General features: G+C 42.2%; 1 protein-coding gene across 13 annotated transcripts in view; it reads left to right on the forward strand.

The window, feature by feature from the left end:
• Positions 1-15,983, forward strand: part of LOC146207306 (uncharacterized) — a 42,619-nt gene that overhangs the window by 25,654 nt on the left and 982 nt on the right. For all 13 annotated transcript variants that reach the window (XM_084584300.1, XM_084584222.1, XM_084583957.1 and 10 more), the window contains 4 exons: positions 2,236-2,334; positions 7,876-7,959; positions 9,652-9,750; positions 14,167-14,232. In XM_084584300.1, coding sequence (XP_084440426.1) covers positions 2,236-2,334; positions 7,876-7,959; positions 9,652-9,750; positions 14,167-14,232 — 348 coding nt within the window. The remainder of the gene's footprint in view (positions 1-2,235; positions 2,335-7,875; positions 7,960-9,651; positions 9,751-14,166; positions 14,233-15,983) is intronic.

Genomic DNA, 15,983 nt, shown 5'->3' on the forward strand with positions numbered 1-15,983 from the left:
TTTTGAGGATGCTTCATTGGACAAATAAGATACAGTGACGCGTCAAGCAGCACCTGAAATGGCCCAACTGGCCGATCCACATACCCGTTTGCAGCTGTGGGATGGCGTGAAGTTAAACTCCAAAACTGTTAGTGATGTTTTAAAAATGGAGGACTTCTTATTATGCCTACCATCTTCCATTAAGTTCAGGCTCTGGGAGGTTTATATTGGTGCTAAATTTCTGAACCGAGGGAGCATGGTTGGTAAACGATATGCGGTATTCCTTTCTAAATTTTAATTTCTGCATCGATTTTTTGTGCAGGACTAGCAACGTTTATGACTCCAGCACTCATTATATTATTTCGCATTACACAAAGGCAGAAGTCTTATTTCAGTTCAGTTCAGGCGTTCAGTCATGTCCGACTCTTCGTGACCCTATGGACCATGTCACGCCACGCTTTCCGGTCTCTCACTATCTTCTTAACATCACATAGCTTCATCTGCAATGCCTCGAGAATGCCATCTAACCATCGCGTTCGCTGCCTACCCCTTCTTCGGCGACCCTCAACCTTTCCCAACATCAAATCTTTCTCCAGCGACTCCTCTCTTCTCATCAGATGACCAAAGTAGCTGAGCTTTAACTTTAGAATTTGACCCTCCAATGAGCAGTAAGGGTTTATGGTCGACAATATCGACTGATTTGATCTTCTGGCAGTCCAAGGAACTCTCAAGGGTCTTCGCCAGCACCACAATTCAAACGCGTCAATTCTTCGGCGGTCAGCCTTTTTCACAGTCCAACTCTCGCATCCATACATCACAACTGGAAAGATCATAGCACGGGTTATACGGATCTTGGTTGGTAGACTAATGTCTCTGCTTTTTACTAGGCGGTCAAGGCTAACCAAAGAACAAGGACTACATAAAATTTGTCGAATAACTGCGTGGCAGTTTAGGCTGCTAACAATAATCCTCATATAAAAACTTGGCTCTTCAACCCCACTCGCATAACGCAAACGTGGGAAATGTTATAAAACACGCAGCTTTGCAGTTTACTGCACTAGATCAGCACAATAATTTAACATACACCAGGAATTCGAATCCATCTTTGAACACTGTACACACACGCAGAAGGCGTATCTTGGAGCTTTGATATTGGCCACGACAACTTGCATGACACTGGCACATCTAGATATGAATTTATAGCTGCTGCACACAAGAATTGATTGAATATGTGGAAGCACTGGCACTTTGCACGTCCCGAACGTTCACTTTACAACTGAACTAATAAAAGAAATATAAACCAATACGTGACTATCTACACACTTTCTAAAAAGATGTTCATTACGATCTAAGGAGTCCCCTTCAGAAAAACAAGTGGGGAAATCACTGAATTGCCTCTTGAAGCTATCCCCTATCTGAATTAACCGGAGCCCATGTCAGCAATAACGAGTGTCTGATGCCATGGGCGTTAACCTGAACCGTGCTACTAATTCGGATTATTCAAATTTCCAAATTACCGGGGTCTATTCAACGAGATTTTACTATATATATTTCTTTTATTGCTGCATCTTGCCTGCAATGTAATTTGTGGCACTGTTTAGAATTACTTGTGCGAGAAGTAAAAAAATTCAGGGTGTTTCTTCAAGCTGTGACAAAGGTCAACTGCTGAGTAGAGTGGAGAGCTGGGTCAGTTGGTATATTCGTAGAGATTAAAGCCAACATTGTCATGTGTACTTCTCTGTGTCTGCATGTTTCCACTGGTTTTAATCTCTACGAGTCAGCCATTAAGTGTGTGCTGCCTGCATTTGTTTTACTTTTCAACAGAGAACAGTCATTTTACAATTAGGATATGGGGTCACATCAACATAGGCCAGTGTCTCCATGTGGGAATTTGTTAGTAGTATCTACTGTCCATTTCCTGGTGTGGGAGCCTTGCCCAAATAGGTGGTAAATTGACACTTTAGTATGCACATCTCTCATGCTATTGACATTGGATTCAGAGATTATTGAAATCTACACAGAAAAGTCTGAAAAGGATTGTCAGGTTTGAAAAAGCAGTGTATGTACTGCGAAGCCTTTGTGCAGCAACATTGATTGCCACATACATAAAAGCTCCTTTGACGAAAAGTGTATGAATAAAAAAAAAGGCTGTGGCACTGTGGTTCCTTCCTGTCCTCTTTCTGCCCATTTTCAATTTATATCTTTTTGGTAGTTGATCTTACTTTGTGTTTTGTCTTTTTCTTTTTTCATTGGCAGCCAAGAGAGCTCAAAGAAGAATGTTGCAACATCACTGCCACATTCTGTACAACAGGTCACAGCAAGCAAGGCCCTTCGTGGAAGGCGAAGTTCGATGAGGTAACATGTTCTCTAATGGGTATTGACCTCGTGAGAGTAATGGTTTCTGTGTCCGGTGAGGAAGTTGTGGAAACACCTCCTGTCTGGACTGTTGGAAACTGGCTCTGCTACCGCTTCCACTGCGCTATAGGTGATACTTGTCTTACGGTGTAGTAACTCCCTATCTGATCTAATCTATCTATCTTTCTGTAATTATTTTTCCAAAAAGTGTTGAAAATGGAATCCTTTTTTTTTTTTTTTCTTCATTATTTCATTGGATGCTGCTAAGAACAAAAATTACAGCGATAGTTAAAAGCAGAACTGTTTTTGCGCAGAAGACACTAAATTAATAATTGAGAATGTAAGGAAAAGTTGTGCTTCACTGCAAAATATTTACGATAGCGCAGGCTTATTGCTCGCCTTGGTGTATTTATAAAATGTTGCAGAGCTCAAGTTCACACATCATTTTCATTAAAATTAGTTGGCAGTGACAGCCTCTTTGAATGAGCCGGCCTGGCATTAGTGTTACATTGGTGTGGTGATCGCAAAGCAGGGTGCCATGCAGAGAACCCTTCTATTTTGTCTGCACAATGTCTGAATTTCTTTTCTTTTGTGTGCACGTGTGTGTGTCATTCTCTGAGCAGTCAAACCAAATAATGCATCATCGTGTAGGTAGTATGAATAATGACACACAATGAGACCTAATATCAAATTGTCGGACATGCTTCCTTTCTTGTTTTGGTAGTGAGGCTGGAGGCAAGTTCGAATTTTTGTCCTTTGAAAAGTAGAGCAAGTTGAGGTCCATGCTTTCAGTGCCTATGGAACTCTATACCTGGTTTGAGACTGCAAAATGGGAAACTTTGTGCGCACCAAAACACCATCCTGCTGTGAAATTTGGCACAAAAGGCCAGAAAACTGCCAAAAACATATGGTAGAAATTTTATTAAAATCTGAGGATGTAGAAAAGAAGGCGAAGTTGGGCTTTAGTCACTATGGTATGGTGAATGGTTCTTCTTAATTAAAGCTTTATATATTAACTAATGCAGCATATCTTACTGTGCCATTTTGTGTGTTGAATAATACCGCATGTGGCATTAACACCTTGTAAAATTGTTTTGTAGTTTCTTTTTTTTTTTTTTTTTACCATTTTAGTACTTGAAGGTAAAAATTTTGACCGGATTGTGAAATTAATTGTATCTTTTCTCAGGAACAAGGAATAATGTGCCCATTAAACTTTCCACACATATTTCATATAATACTAGCCTCAAACCAAAGCAAATGAGTTTCGATATGCATCATGCAGAAAAAAAAAAGTTATTACTCTTGCTTGTCGCTTACTGTAACAGGTAGCTTTCAATGCCCTTTTTCTTTTTCCCCTTTCTTTCTTTTTCTCTTTATTTTTTAAGGAATGTGGCAAGAAAACTGGTCAAGAAAAAATTTATTCACATTAATTTCAAGGCTGAGAATATTTCAGTGCAATTAAATAAATAGTGTTCAAAGTTTGACATTTTCTTTTTCAGAATTATCGTTTGGAGAAAAACACTGTTTTATGTTTTTATGCTTTCTAAAATGATTCAGGTAGCAGCAAGAGAATACACACACTTCATCGCTCTTATGGTATTCTTTCTAAAGCCGTTTTTATTTCTTTTCATTCTGCATCATCCATTGGTTTCTAAGGAGCTGCGAAACTGCCTCTTGACGTGCTCCTTATCAAGCTGGTGAGAGTAGTTGCAGCGCTGTAGTAGTAATCAACAGTATCACAAGTGGGGACCTTGATGCTGTCAGTCTCACCTAACAGCAGATGGAAGCTGCTTTGTACAGTAAGCCACAGGGTTACTCTTCAATACCATCGCAATGCTCTTATAAGGCACACTGCATGATTTGATTCTTGGTTTCTATGATGAATTGATTTCCATAAAACTTTTTCTTCCTTCTCTGCTTCATAGCTGTTCATGCCAAGATGAGCCACAATACATACGCCAGTCAAACAATCTGTAATGAAAATCAAGCACATTGTGCTGCAGAAGCATTTTTACCATGCAAATTTGCTTTCTAAACTAATAGAAGTGCTAAAAAATGAAGCATTTTACACACTTTACCTGATTCTTCACTTAAATTCATCCCTTTCCTGCAGAGCCAGGTATATTAGCCAGGCTGGGCATTGCCCAAACAAGCGCTTACAGGAACATAGGAATAACCTAAAGAATGAAAAAAACTTAATTTTGGCCATTTCCGTTACGATGAAGCATTATGTAAGGTGTGAAGTGATAAAAATAGGGCACTGCGTTGTTTCATCACACGCATGTACAGCTGCAACAGAAAAAGTGGCTTGTCACCGCAGCAGAAAATTTACAATATGTGGTGCTACTGTTGCCATGCTCGCCAATAGCGAGGGTGCCAGGCACATTTTATTTTCAAAAGTGGGGGTGGCGGGCAGAAAGAAACACGACTGAAAGTTTGTGCGTTGCAGAATTGTGCGACAACATTGCTGCGCACGTAAGTCGATTTCATTTTTCTTTTTTTCGAGGTGGTGTTGCGAGCAGTGGTATACAGTCAAATCTCGATATAACTGATCCCGCAGGACCGCAAAAAATCATTCGTTATTTTGAAATATTGTAATGAAAAATATGCAATTACGTATAAGCAAGTGGCCAAACCTAGGTTTGAAAATGATATACTTTGGTAGTAGGCACATGTTGCACTAACTCCAAAACTGATTTATTTGAAGAAATCAATTATTTTCTTCTGCCGCGTGCAGCAAACATGACTGCGCCCTACATTACACCACTACAGCACATACACCTTCCACTTTGCGGAACAACTAATCGCGTGCGTGGTTGCACCAAGCAATGAAAGTATGGACAAAGTCTATGCGCAAGAAAAAAACAAAAAACATCAGAGTTCGATACAACCTCATCTTCAATGCTCCCTGAAGTTTGAAAATCTTGTCTCGGTCTTTAAAAATGATTGCGGTGGTCAATGGGGCAATGCTAGCTGTTTGTAGAGGCCAAATCACTTTTTCCCTGTGCCGATTTCTTGTAGTGAAAGCAGCTGCATTCATATCTTCTTGGCACTTCGCTGGCTAATATCATCGCCAATCTCGCACAAACTTCGCAATAAGATAATCCGCGGCAAAAAGAAAACAACGTCCCGCATGCACGAACGACCGCCCCGCGTACGACGCACAACACAGGAAGGAAAAAGGCAGGCGGCTAGGCCTACTAGCTACTGCGTAATAAACCATAGCTTCGTGGTGGCGCTAGGAGCTGGTACTAGATATGCTGATGATGATAGCTACAGCCCGCGGACTATACACACAGAAACGTTTCACGTGAGAGTTGCAAGCTGCGGTGATATTAATTTTAGCCGAATTCGTAATACTGATGTTCCTAGATTACAGAAGAAGAAATCAAATACATTTGTTATTCGGAAATATGCGCTGATTTTAAGTTTGTAATTCTGAAATAGTTTTATATTGAAAACATCGGAAATCTGCCGGGGATTCTTGGACAATTCGTTATGTGGTGTTCGTAGTAATGAGATTTCACTGTATGTTTATCGCAGTCTCCCTCCACCCTGGATTTCACCTTTTGCTGTTCTGTGACGTAGGCACTGCCGCGCGTTGCTTTGGACAGGCATCGCCCAGCATATTTTTAAAGGGGAAAACTGCGATAAAAATAACGCTGTTGTCAACGTTGGCCAATGCAAAACAAAATATAAAAACAAGCTCAACCATGCATATGGCACATTGGCTACGTCGGCGCATGGTTTGCCTATAAGGAATGCACAACTTGTTATTTAATGCCCCTGTCAAGTGCTCAAGTTAAGTGCACTTACGGAGAGTGTCACTCGCTATAAGTGCACTTTGCCCAGTCTAAATGCCCTAAGTGGAGTGCACTTGCAGAAAAGTACACTTTGATTGAAGTATGTTGTGGGGAACGCACTTTCTGACCGAGTGCGTAGCCTTGTCACCAGCAATTTCATTGGTACAAACTGTAATCCATAAAAAAGGACACAGAGGTTCATTTCACCTATTTAACGGCGTTTAATAAAATTATTCGGTTATAGTGGCGTCAGACCATCGTCAGACGGTGCGTCGTTGCACGTTGCCATGTTAGCCTGTGAGGCTAGGAAGCCGTCTCGGCCGGTCTTTACTTGAAATGTTTTTGAAATACACTTAATGTGCCGTTATAATAATTTTAATTTATGTTGACAAAAAATAGGCTATGTTTGTTTTTATTTAAATTCAATTCACAACAATCAATTTTGGAATATCTTTGTTTCTTTTTAATGCATATCTTTAAAAAACTAGCTGTTTGTCTGTCATTTTTTTTTTCCGCGAGTGCACTCTGTTTTTCCGTTCAGCACCGCATATGCCAAAGTGTGACTTGAAGCACCCCAAATCTAAGAAGTGCACTTCCTGTAAGTGCACTTAACTTGCGCGCTTGACAGAGGTATAAGATTCAGCTGTTCGGATAGGCCGTCATCAGAATGGGCTGCTTTCTGGCGACCGCCCCTTGTTTAGAAAATGGAAAGGGCTTGGCACTCTTGCTATCGATGCGTACGGCATGAATAGTGCCACATATCGAAATTTTGCTCCTACGGCAGCAAGAAACTTGTGCTAATGTTTTTCCGTTGCAGCTGTACTATACACCCACAAAGATCAGAGGACACGAGAAGTGGTTGAGGCTTTCCATATTGCAAAGGACCAAAAATATAGCGTCAACAATTTAACAGGTTTCCAGTGCGACTGTGCAATAGGGAGATTGCTTTTCTCGAGAATGCTTGAAGGCTGTGCGCATATCTACGTGGCTTTTAGTGTTGCTTTTTTATGGTTTATATGTCCTTTGAGTGGTCATTTTAAATATGGAAGTATTAGCAGATAAAACCTTTAGTTGCGAATCAGGGCTTGTCCTGTGTTTTTCGATCTCTGGTCCCCCATCTTTTGCGCTGTTTACATCGTGAATTTGCACCGACTAGCCCAACTCAACATAGCCTGTTTATGGCAAATATGTGCTTTTTTATAGTATCACATGTGGTATGAGAAGCTGGTAAAAACAGTTGTCACAGCTTCCTGGAGGGTCAACGAATTAAAGCCGGTGATAGGCTGGGCCCTTATTCTGACTTTGTGTCGTTATCGTAAGTGTCGCTATCTCCCCGACCTCGAGTCACCTGATTGGTGGAAACGCCGGAAAATGATGTTGCCACCTCTTCCGGTTCTGCAGTGGCAACACCCAGTTCTGGCGTTTCGACCAATCTGACGGCTAGAGGTCACGTGAGATAGCGACACTTCGATAATGACGCAAACTTGGAATACGATCCTTGGTGTCGTTTTGCACTAATCAGAGCTGCAAAGCAGATGATGCTCACTCCAGCAGCAGGAATCGTGGGCAGGCCTTTTCCTTCGCGTGCTTTCTCCTCTCTCTATTCCAGCACAGCAGTGACAAGCAGCAGAAACTTGCATGATATACTTCCTGAAGGCTGTACTTTCGCTTGTAAACTTCTCATTTATCGAGTGTTTACATGGTCGCTGTTTTACTTTTGTGTTTTTTCTTTTTTAAGGCCGATTGTTGCTCCAGAAGTAATTCCAGAGGAACCCCAGGCAAGTAGCTTGACTGCAGGAGATCCGCTGCCAGAGCGGTCAGGGTGAGTTTTTCATTGTACACCCTGTATTGTGCATGTCTCAGCCAGCATTTTACGATGATTTGGCGCAGGCCCAGCAAACTTACCTTAGAGATAGTGCATTAAGAGAGTTGAATTTACAACGCAGAATGATACGCGCTTCACTTTTTATGATGGCTACCTAAACTGTCTGGGCTGAAAGCGGAATGAAAAATCACGAAAAAAAATAACCTTTCCTTAAACCTGAACTGCATGCTTGTCGAGTCGATTTTGCATCTCTGAAGGTCTATTCACACTTGCGACTAGATGAGGAAGCGTAGTCGCGCGACCAGAGGAGAGGAGCTCGCCACTACCGATGTTCACACTTGCGACAGTCGCCTTCTCGTTCTGTTCTCGTTCCGAACGAGTTGGGAGTAGGAGAGCTGCTGGGCGATGACAGCGAACGTCGGTAGCAGCCGCTTGCCAGACACTTCAGCTTTTTCAGGCGAGCCGGTGCGCATGCCGCGCTCTCGTGTTTCCAGGAGAACGCCAACAACGAATAGATGGTGTCAATATACAATGTTGCGCCTGCGTGAAAAACTCATTCCTCAAAAGTTCATGGTACTTACCGAATAGTTCGAATATCTTTCCAATCTCCTCGTAGGCCATATCCTTCTCCCTGCCTTTGAAATCCGGGTGCCGTTTGTAGAAAAGGTAGGGGTATTCTTTTAATTGCATTGAGAAGGTGCTCGATCGAGTACTCCGGGACCTCGCTGATTGGTGAAATGGTTTGCGACTAGTAGTCGCGCGACTGGAAATTCGAACAGTGCCCGATCGGCCCGCGGCAGTCGCTTTTCGACCGATGCGACCATTTGCGACTGTCGCTTTTCAACCAAAACGGTCGCGCGACCGCTGCTAGTCGCAAGTGTAAACGGGCGTTGACATGCTTGCAGCTACAAATGTGCAAAGATGAAATGGTCTTGTCTCTGAGAATGTCCGACCACTTAGTTCCGGTATCGCTTTTATGAGCTTTGCGTCACCTCACTACGTTGGCGGCTGTGTGATCTTGCCCATTGAGCTCAGCTGTTTGCCATTTCTGGTGCTGATCGTCAGCAGTGCGTTTTTCCTTGCTTCCGTATGCTTAGTTCTTCCATATACCAAAACTCGTGCTCATCAAGAGCCGTTTGTGTTTTCGGCAGTGAAGCTTCCTCTCACACGATGGTGCCACCCAGTGAGAGGGCACTGCCACTATCAAATCGCACTGCAGCATGCTTAGGAGACGGAAATGTGAAAAATGGTCAGTGTCACACTGTTCTCATTCCAATACCTAGTGGCACGGGCAGAGGCAAATTATTTTGTTTTTTTTTTTGGGAAGCCTCACCATATTATATGTTCTCATTCCAAAAGCAGGCAACCATTGCTCGCATTTTCACCAATTATATGTACAAGGATGAAAGCAGTTAGTTTTTTCAGTTTCATCCGATTATTCTAATATTTTTCCTATCCTTGATGTTCAAATCAACAAGGTTTTGCTGTGTTTACAAGGAAGGGGTCACATTAATGCAATGACCTTCTTTGCTTGCTTACAATGATCGTCTTTCCACAAGGAATGAGTAAGAAGCCTGGTGATGAAAGTGCATGTTGTACAATTTCTCATATCTTTCTTTCTTTCTCTCTCTCTCTCTCTCTCTCTCTCTCTCTCTTTTCTTTTTTTTTTTCTTTTTTTTTTTTTGTTAGCAAGGAGAGCCCAAAGAAAAATGTTATTGGATCACCGCCAGAGTCGAGGCAACAGACTACAGCAAAAAAAGCACCTCGAGGGAGGCGGAGCACAGCAAGGTAATGCCCATTCACATTGGTTGGTGGTAGTGGTCATTTCATCAAGACAACAGACAACAAGACTTCAGTTGTACTAAAGGCTGAGTTACACTGCTAAAACGCAGCAGTGACAGTAACAAAACACGTTTGCCAGTGAGCCATCAACAAGCTGCTGAATCAATGTTTTCCCTAGTTATTTATGACACTGCAGCAATGGTGCATAAAGAAGACAGTTTGCTTTGTGGTGTTGCCTCAGTATGGCAGCTCTTGGCAATAAGAACTACAGATGAACAGCATTAGTCATTGCAAGCTTCCCTTTCAGTGGAGCCCCACATTGGTGCGCCATTTTCTCAGGTTCACAATTCAGTCACGTTCAAGACTGCTTTACTAGCTCAGACTACAGTGCAGTCCACTTATAATGATATCGAAGAGAAAAAAAAACTGAAAATTCGATTGTTATAATCAATTATCGTTATATCTGAACCGGCGAAAAAAAAAAGGGAAAAAGAAAACAAAATGCACACACCCACGTATTTTTCCATACATGTAGGTTTGCCTACTTATCAGCAATGGGTAAATCGGGTTGAACACCGCTAATCACTTTATTGCAGGATACATCAATAGCCATTATATAACTTAAGCTAACTAAAAAGGCAGAAATTCACGCTCGCTTGAGCAGCAGCTGAAGCTTGGCAGTCGTTTATTTGCTTAGGTTGTCCTGCATAAGCTGGGTCGCTTCTGGTGTGTGCGTATGGTGACTTAAAATGAGGTTATTGGTGCCAGTGAGCCAGCAGCCAGTTGTCGACTGTGTCTTGCCTACACACACTGATGCTTAGATGGTGTTGAATGTTTTCTGACTCACTAGAGCACACGGAGGACGTTCAGCGGTGGCTCACAATGGCTCTCAGTACATTGTTGGACAGCCTTTTGCTGCGTGCTGGCAATTTCTCCTTTGAGTTAAAAACAAGTTGAATCATGTGGCCTGCTGCTGTTTTGAAATATTAGGTCTGCTAGTAATTGATCATTTCTGAATGTTTAGGAGATTCGCAAACTGTACTTTCACTATTTGCAAATAGTTTGAATAGTGAGTAGCCAGTACTATTCGAAAACTATTTGAAATTTTGAATATTTGCACATCCTTAATCTTTTTGTGCTGGCATTTCTAGAGCTGGGGCATTGCAGCATATCAAGCATTGGCATTACTTTCCGGCGGCACTCTGCACCTACTATGAATGGGTCATTGCTTCATTGGTTTGCGGTGAAATTTTGATCGCACATCCCCACGTGACACCCCAAAAAATCTTTTAATTAACTGGACTTGTGCAGACCACCGCCTTGAATTATCCAGACTTATTTAAATGAGAAATTATGGGACTATTGGCCTCGAGATCGAGCAGTCGCCACCTTGCGGCTCAGCGGCGAAACCTACTCAGTGTGGATGCGTTTTCGCGTCGCGTGCCAGCCCGCAGTGATTTACGCGCGCACATGTGGCGTATGTAGGAGTGTTTTTGTTTGTTTCGCGGTTATTCTGAACTTTTGCTTACCTATATGCCTCTTGCAAAATAAATATGAATGGTCTATAACCCCCACGCTTCATTAAAAATATATATATATACTTGTCCGCATCGAGTATGTCATGCTTGGAAAGGGCATCATCCATCGTGGTCTTCGGCGCTTGAGATCCTTTGACACGCAATGTCTCATACGAAGTGGTACTGTCGTTAGCGCCGTGTCAAAGCAAAACAGGTCGCTGCTGTCAATAAAAGTTAATGCAAACGCTCAGAAATCGCATATTCCCATTTCTGTTTGGAATACCACAGTTACTAAAACATATGCCACCGCAGATTGCTTCATATAGAAGAATGCAGTTTGAAAAGACCACTCTGTGCCTGCTATGCCTTCTGTATGCAAGATAGAGTTGTGTCAGTACTCTTTTTTTTTTTTTTTTTGCTTTTAAATCTCTGTCGCGGTGTCTCAATGGTACGGGCGCTCGACTGCTGATTTCGAGAACGGGGGATTCAATCACAACCGTTTCAAAAGGCGCTCCTCTGCTGTGGGATTTCACTGCACAATAAACAATCCCACGTGGCAAATGTGGTGTTAATAATGAAAACAAAAAAAAAAAACGACACCAAAACCAGCCACTGCAATCATCCGGCATAGCCGATGCCGCTTTCATACGTTAAACCCGAACCAATATGCATCTCTTTTCTTTTCTCTCTCTCTCTTTTTTTTTTTTTTTTTTTGCGCTGTTGAAGGCTTCTTTGCATCCGTAAAAGTGGTAGTGAACAAATTTTGCTGTAGAGAAATGCTCGAATGTTTGGGAAACATCTTCCCTGCCCCTAATTGTTACACTAAATATTACATAATACACCTAGATTAATATACTTTACTCGTAGCCAAATATAATCATTATAATCCCTTTTCGTCCAAGTGCTGTCTTCCTCATTTCTGACAGGGGGAGTAAAACAGCTTCATGCGGGCTTAAATTTCAGTGTTGTGTTCAGTTCGGGAATAAATACATTTTTATAGTCGCATGATAAGATGCCCTCCATTTCTTTCGGAATAGTTTTATATCCAGCACCTGTTTTGGAAGCAACCTTAATATTTTACTTCGCATAAGATTTAGTCACTGCTAAATAATTAGTGATAAAGAAATTTTCAGCCTGTAAAATTGCTTCCCAGAACATGACAGTGCCCATGTGCAGTTTATAACGATGTCTTCGCAGCGAGTAATTCGTAGCTTGCACTTTAACGTTACTGAAAATTAATCGCTGATTATTGTAAATTCTGTCAAGTGTGTAAAAGTTCTCTCACACGGTGAAATTTATTGGCATTGCAAAACAAAATAATTACTCTACTAATTTACCATTAAATATTAACATCACACACATGAGAAATCCCTTATACTTTCCTCGGTTTCAGGAAATCGTTTACAGTTAGTGGCGCATGCAGTAATACACTATCACATTCTATGACAGTGGCCGCAAAAAGCATCTCGGCAAATTTAATCCACTCAGCGCTGTATAAGTGAACGATCAGCTTTCCTTTGCGGCGAGGTTTCCTGTATAGTGTCGGCGTGATGTCATTTTTGGGGAATACTTGTGCGTATGTATGTGTGTGTGTGTGTGTATGTATGTATGTATGTATGTATGTATAACTTTATTAGGGAACCGGCAAACGACGGGCTAAAGCGTCGTGACGCTGGCCAAGCGTCTACCCGGGGTTAAGCCCTACTCTGCACTACCTCATTTGGCCCGTTTGTGGTGGGTTGTGAGGCTTGTGCTTTTCGAGCATTGTCCGGGCCAGAGTTGATGTGCACTCAGTCTAAAGCAACTTGCCATGCAGTAAGCTGCCAGTGCTATACATTTAACCTGCTTAATCATCGAGTCAAGTACGATATAATGAATCAGGCTTTCTCGATTCAATCTAAAGTACTACAGGTCAGAGCACGAACCTTGTATCTGCGTGAACTTGACACTAAATTCGCCTGTCTCACTCGCATGTGACACGCGCAAACTGTTTAAAAGTCGATAAGAAAAATAAAGCTGTCTAGGCAGGCTTAAGTATTAGGCGCGTAAGCGCGGTACAGCGCAAGAAACGTGCAAAGTAAATCTAGAATACTGGTGGTTGCGTGCTTTGTTTTCCTAAAATCCGCACTTCTTCTGCTGCATTGGCGAAATCCTTGGATTTTTTTTCTGCAATATTGCAGAAATACTGCAGAAGACACGTTTTCGTCGCCAACAAACCCTCCGTAAACTCGGAAGCATACCTACGCAGCGTGCGTTTCCGCGAGCGCCGCCGGCTGCCGATCCACACTACCGGAGCGACGGTGGCGACACCTCTAGGTCGATCTCGCGGCGAATAGGAATTCTTTTAATTTTGTGGGATATTGAATTAGCACGAGTTTAAATTATCGAGGTTTTACTTTATTTTGGTGCAAAAGTGTCTGCCTGGTAAGCAAATGTTAGTATTGCATTGGAGGAGACTAAATTACTTTCTCTTTTTTTATCATAAGTGTTATTTATGGCTTTGTTAGGAGTATCAAGCTCCTTTGACTTAGTTTGTCACTACCCCCGTGTATTTATATAATGCTTAAAATTGTGCTCGATGTTGGTTGCTTGCTATGTAGAAAGTTCTTTGTCATGCCTATATATTCAAGGCTGCGATAATGGTGGCCCCTGCAGTAGCGAAATGCACATCAGTATAACTGCTGTTGAGGTATTTTTAATTCCTTTGACTCATGCTTAAAACACCCTGCTTTTGAAGTTTTTATCTGCCTCCTTGTTTGTTCTTTGCCACAGCAGCATTGTGCTTGTGCAAAGTGCATACCTTTTATGAATGCAAAAGACAAGTAAGTGCACATATGCATAGAGCAGTTTGCATACTTGAACAGCATTCATACTCTGCTCTATTCCTTGCTTCTTTTTTTGGAAGGCCTGTCCTTGCTGAAGCGATTTCAGAGGAGCAGCAAGATGACAAACCAAGTGCAAAACGAGCAAGGTTAGCCTTTTATGTTACCTTCATGCCTGGAAGGGGAATTTTTTTGTTCATTTTCATATGCTCCAGTATTTCCTCTACACTTGGCCTATTAGCATTTTTCTGAAAGAACTGTGCTTAAAATCAGGTTGTAGATCAGTCATGCTCAGGCAGAGGATACTGAAGCTGTGTTCACTGTAGCAACAGCTTTGCAATGAAGTTTTCATAAAAAGCTTGTGGAAAGAAAGATATCCCAAAAGGGAGGTAGACGCATGTCCTGCTGCTTTTTGTTTTCTTTTGTATGCATGCATGCATGAGAATTTTTCTTTGACTGCGAAGTTTCTGAGAAAGCTGTATAGCTTTTCTTTGTAGCCGTATGGCTGCGCTTGGGTGGATGTCAATGAGTAATTACTTTTCTTGCAAATCTACTCCACTTTGGAGGGTTCCCCTAAATATTCGACCAGATATATAAATAGTACAGTTTGAGGTCCTGAAGCGGCACATGGGCATTAATGGATGCCGCAGTGCAGGGATCGAAATTGGGCCACATGGGATTCTTCACAGCACACGGCCACCTTTTCCATCATTTCGCAGCAGCCACAGCCGGTACTAGACCCGTTTTATCCGGCTCAGCAGTTGAGCCCTGATCACTATGGCATTCTCGGAAGTCTGGAGGTCACGAGTTCGGTGAACAAAACAGTTGAAGGTGCTAATGCCACTCTGGGTCCTCAGTTTCTATAAGAATGAGACCACTTTTCGAAGAAGCATCTGCGTAGACTTATCAGGTGCAGCATGCCAGGCCAGGGAATCACTTAATTTTGGTCAATGATCTCGCCGCCAGTTTCCACCCTCTGTACATTTTAGGGCCCCAAAACGTGGTGGTATGAAAGGCAGAAGACTTGCAGGCAGTGTTTATAACAATATGCAGCTTCATAATTTGCGGACTCTGGAACACTGGATAGAGGTTTCCGTACTACAAAATAATTGGTCAACAGGCCACTTTAACAGGCATAAAAAATTATTCTCAACTGATATCCGCTAATTCAGTTCAGATTCGTACATTTTACTTCTGCGCCTGCACGCCGGTCTTTTCTTGAGGTAGAGAATGCTCAGTGTTGTCGGTGTTCTCGTAAACGTCGAGCTTGGCAGGAGAAATACAGGAGAATTCAAGCAATGATTTTCATGTAGCGTAGCTAATTGTGCACTGCACTGTTTTTTGCGCCACATTTCTGGGTACTGTGCACTGCACTAGACACTAAAACATTGAAAATGCAAGCCTGGTTTCCTTTTCGTCCCAGCACTCTCGCATGTATAGTGATGGAGGTGTACCGCAACACAGCACAACAATTTAGGTTCTATTTCTGGCTGCAGAGGCAGTTTTTTTTTATACAGCTGAAATGCGGAAACGCCCTTGCGGTTTCTCTGCCTATTTATAGACCCCAGGTGGCCGAAGTTAGCCATATTTCCTATACGGCGGGCATCATCTTACAGCATAGACGTATTACACTGCTCAAGCGATGTTTGAATGCATACATAGGTTCTTTGATCCAACTGTAGAAACATGCACTTTGAAGCCCACCATTTAGATTTAAGAGGCGGTATAGTTAACTTATTCCTTACCAGTCGTGCAGGTGAACAAACAAACAAACAAAAAAAAAAGACATTGCACTCAATGCATTTCAATACAGAGTTTGGAAGAATCACAGGGGTGCGTTTATGCTGCTGTTCCACGCATTCATGCGATCCCAGCACGTAAAGCATGAAGTAACCGAAAA

Source organism: Amblyomma maculatum, chromosome 1, assembly GCF_055883805.1.
Source record: "Amblyomma maculatum isolate TAMU_Amacu chromosome 1, ASM5588380v1, whole genome shotgun sequence".
NCBI lineage: Eukaryota > Metazoa > Arthropoda > Arachnida > Ixodida > Ixodidae > Amblyomma > Amblyomma maculatum.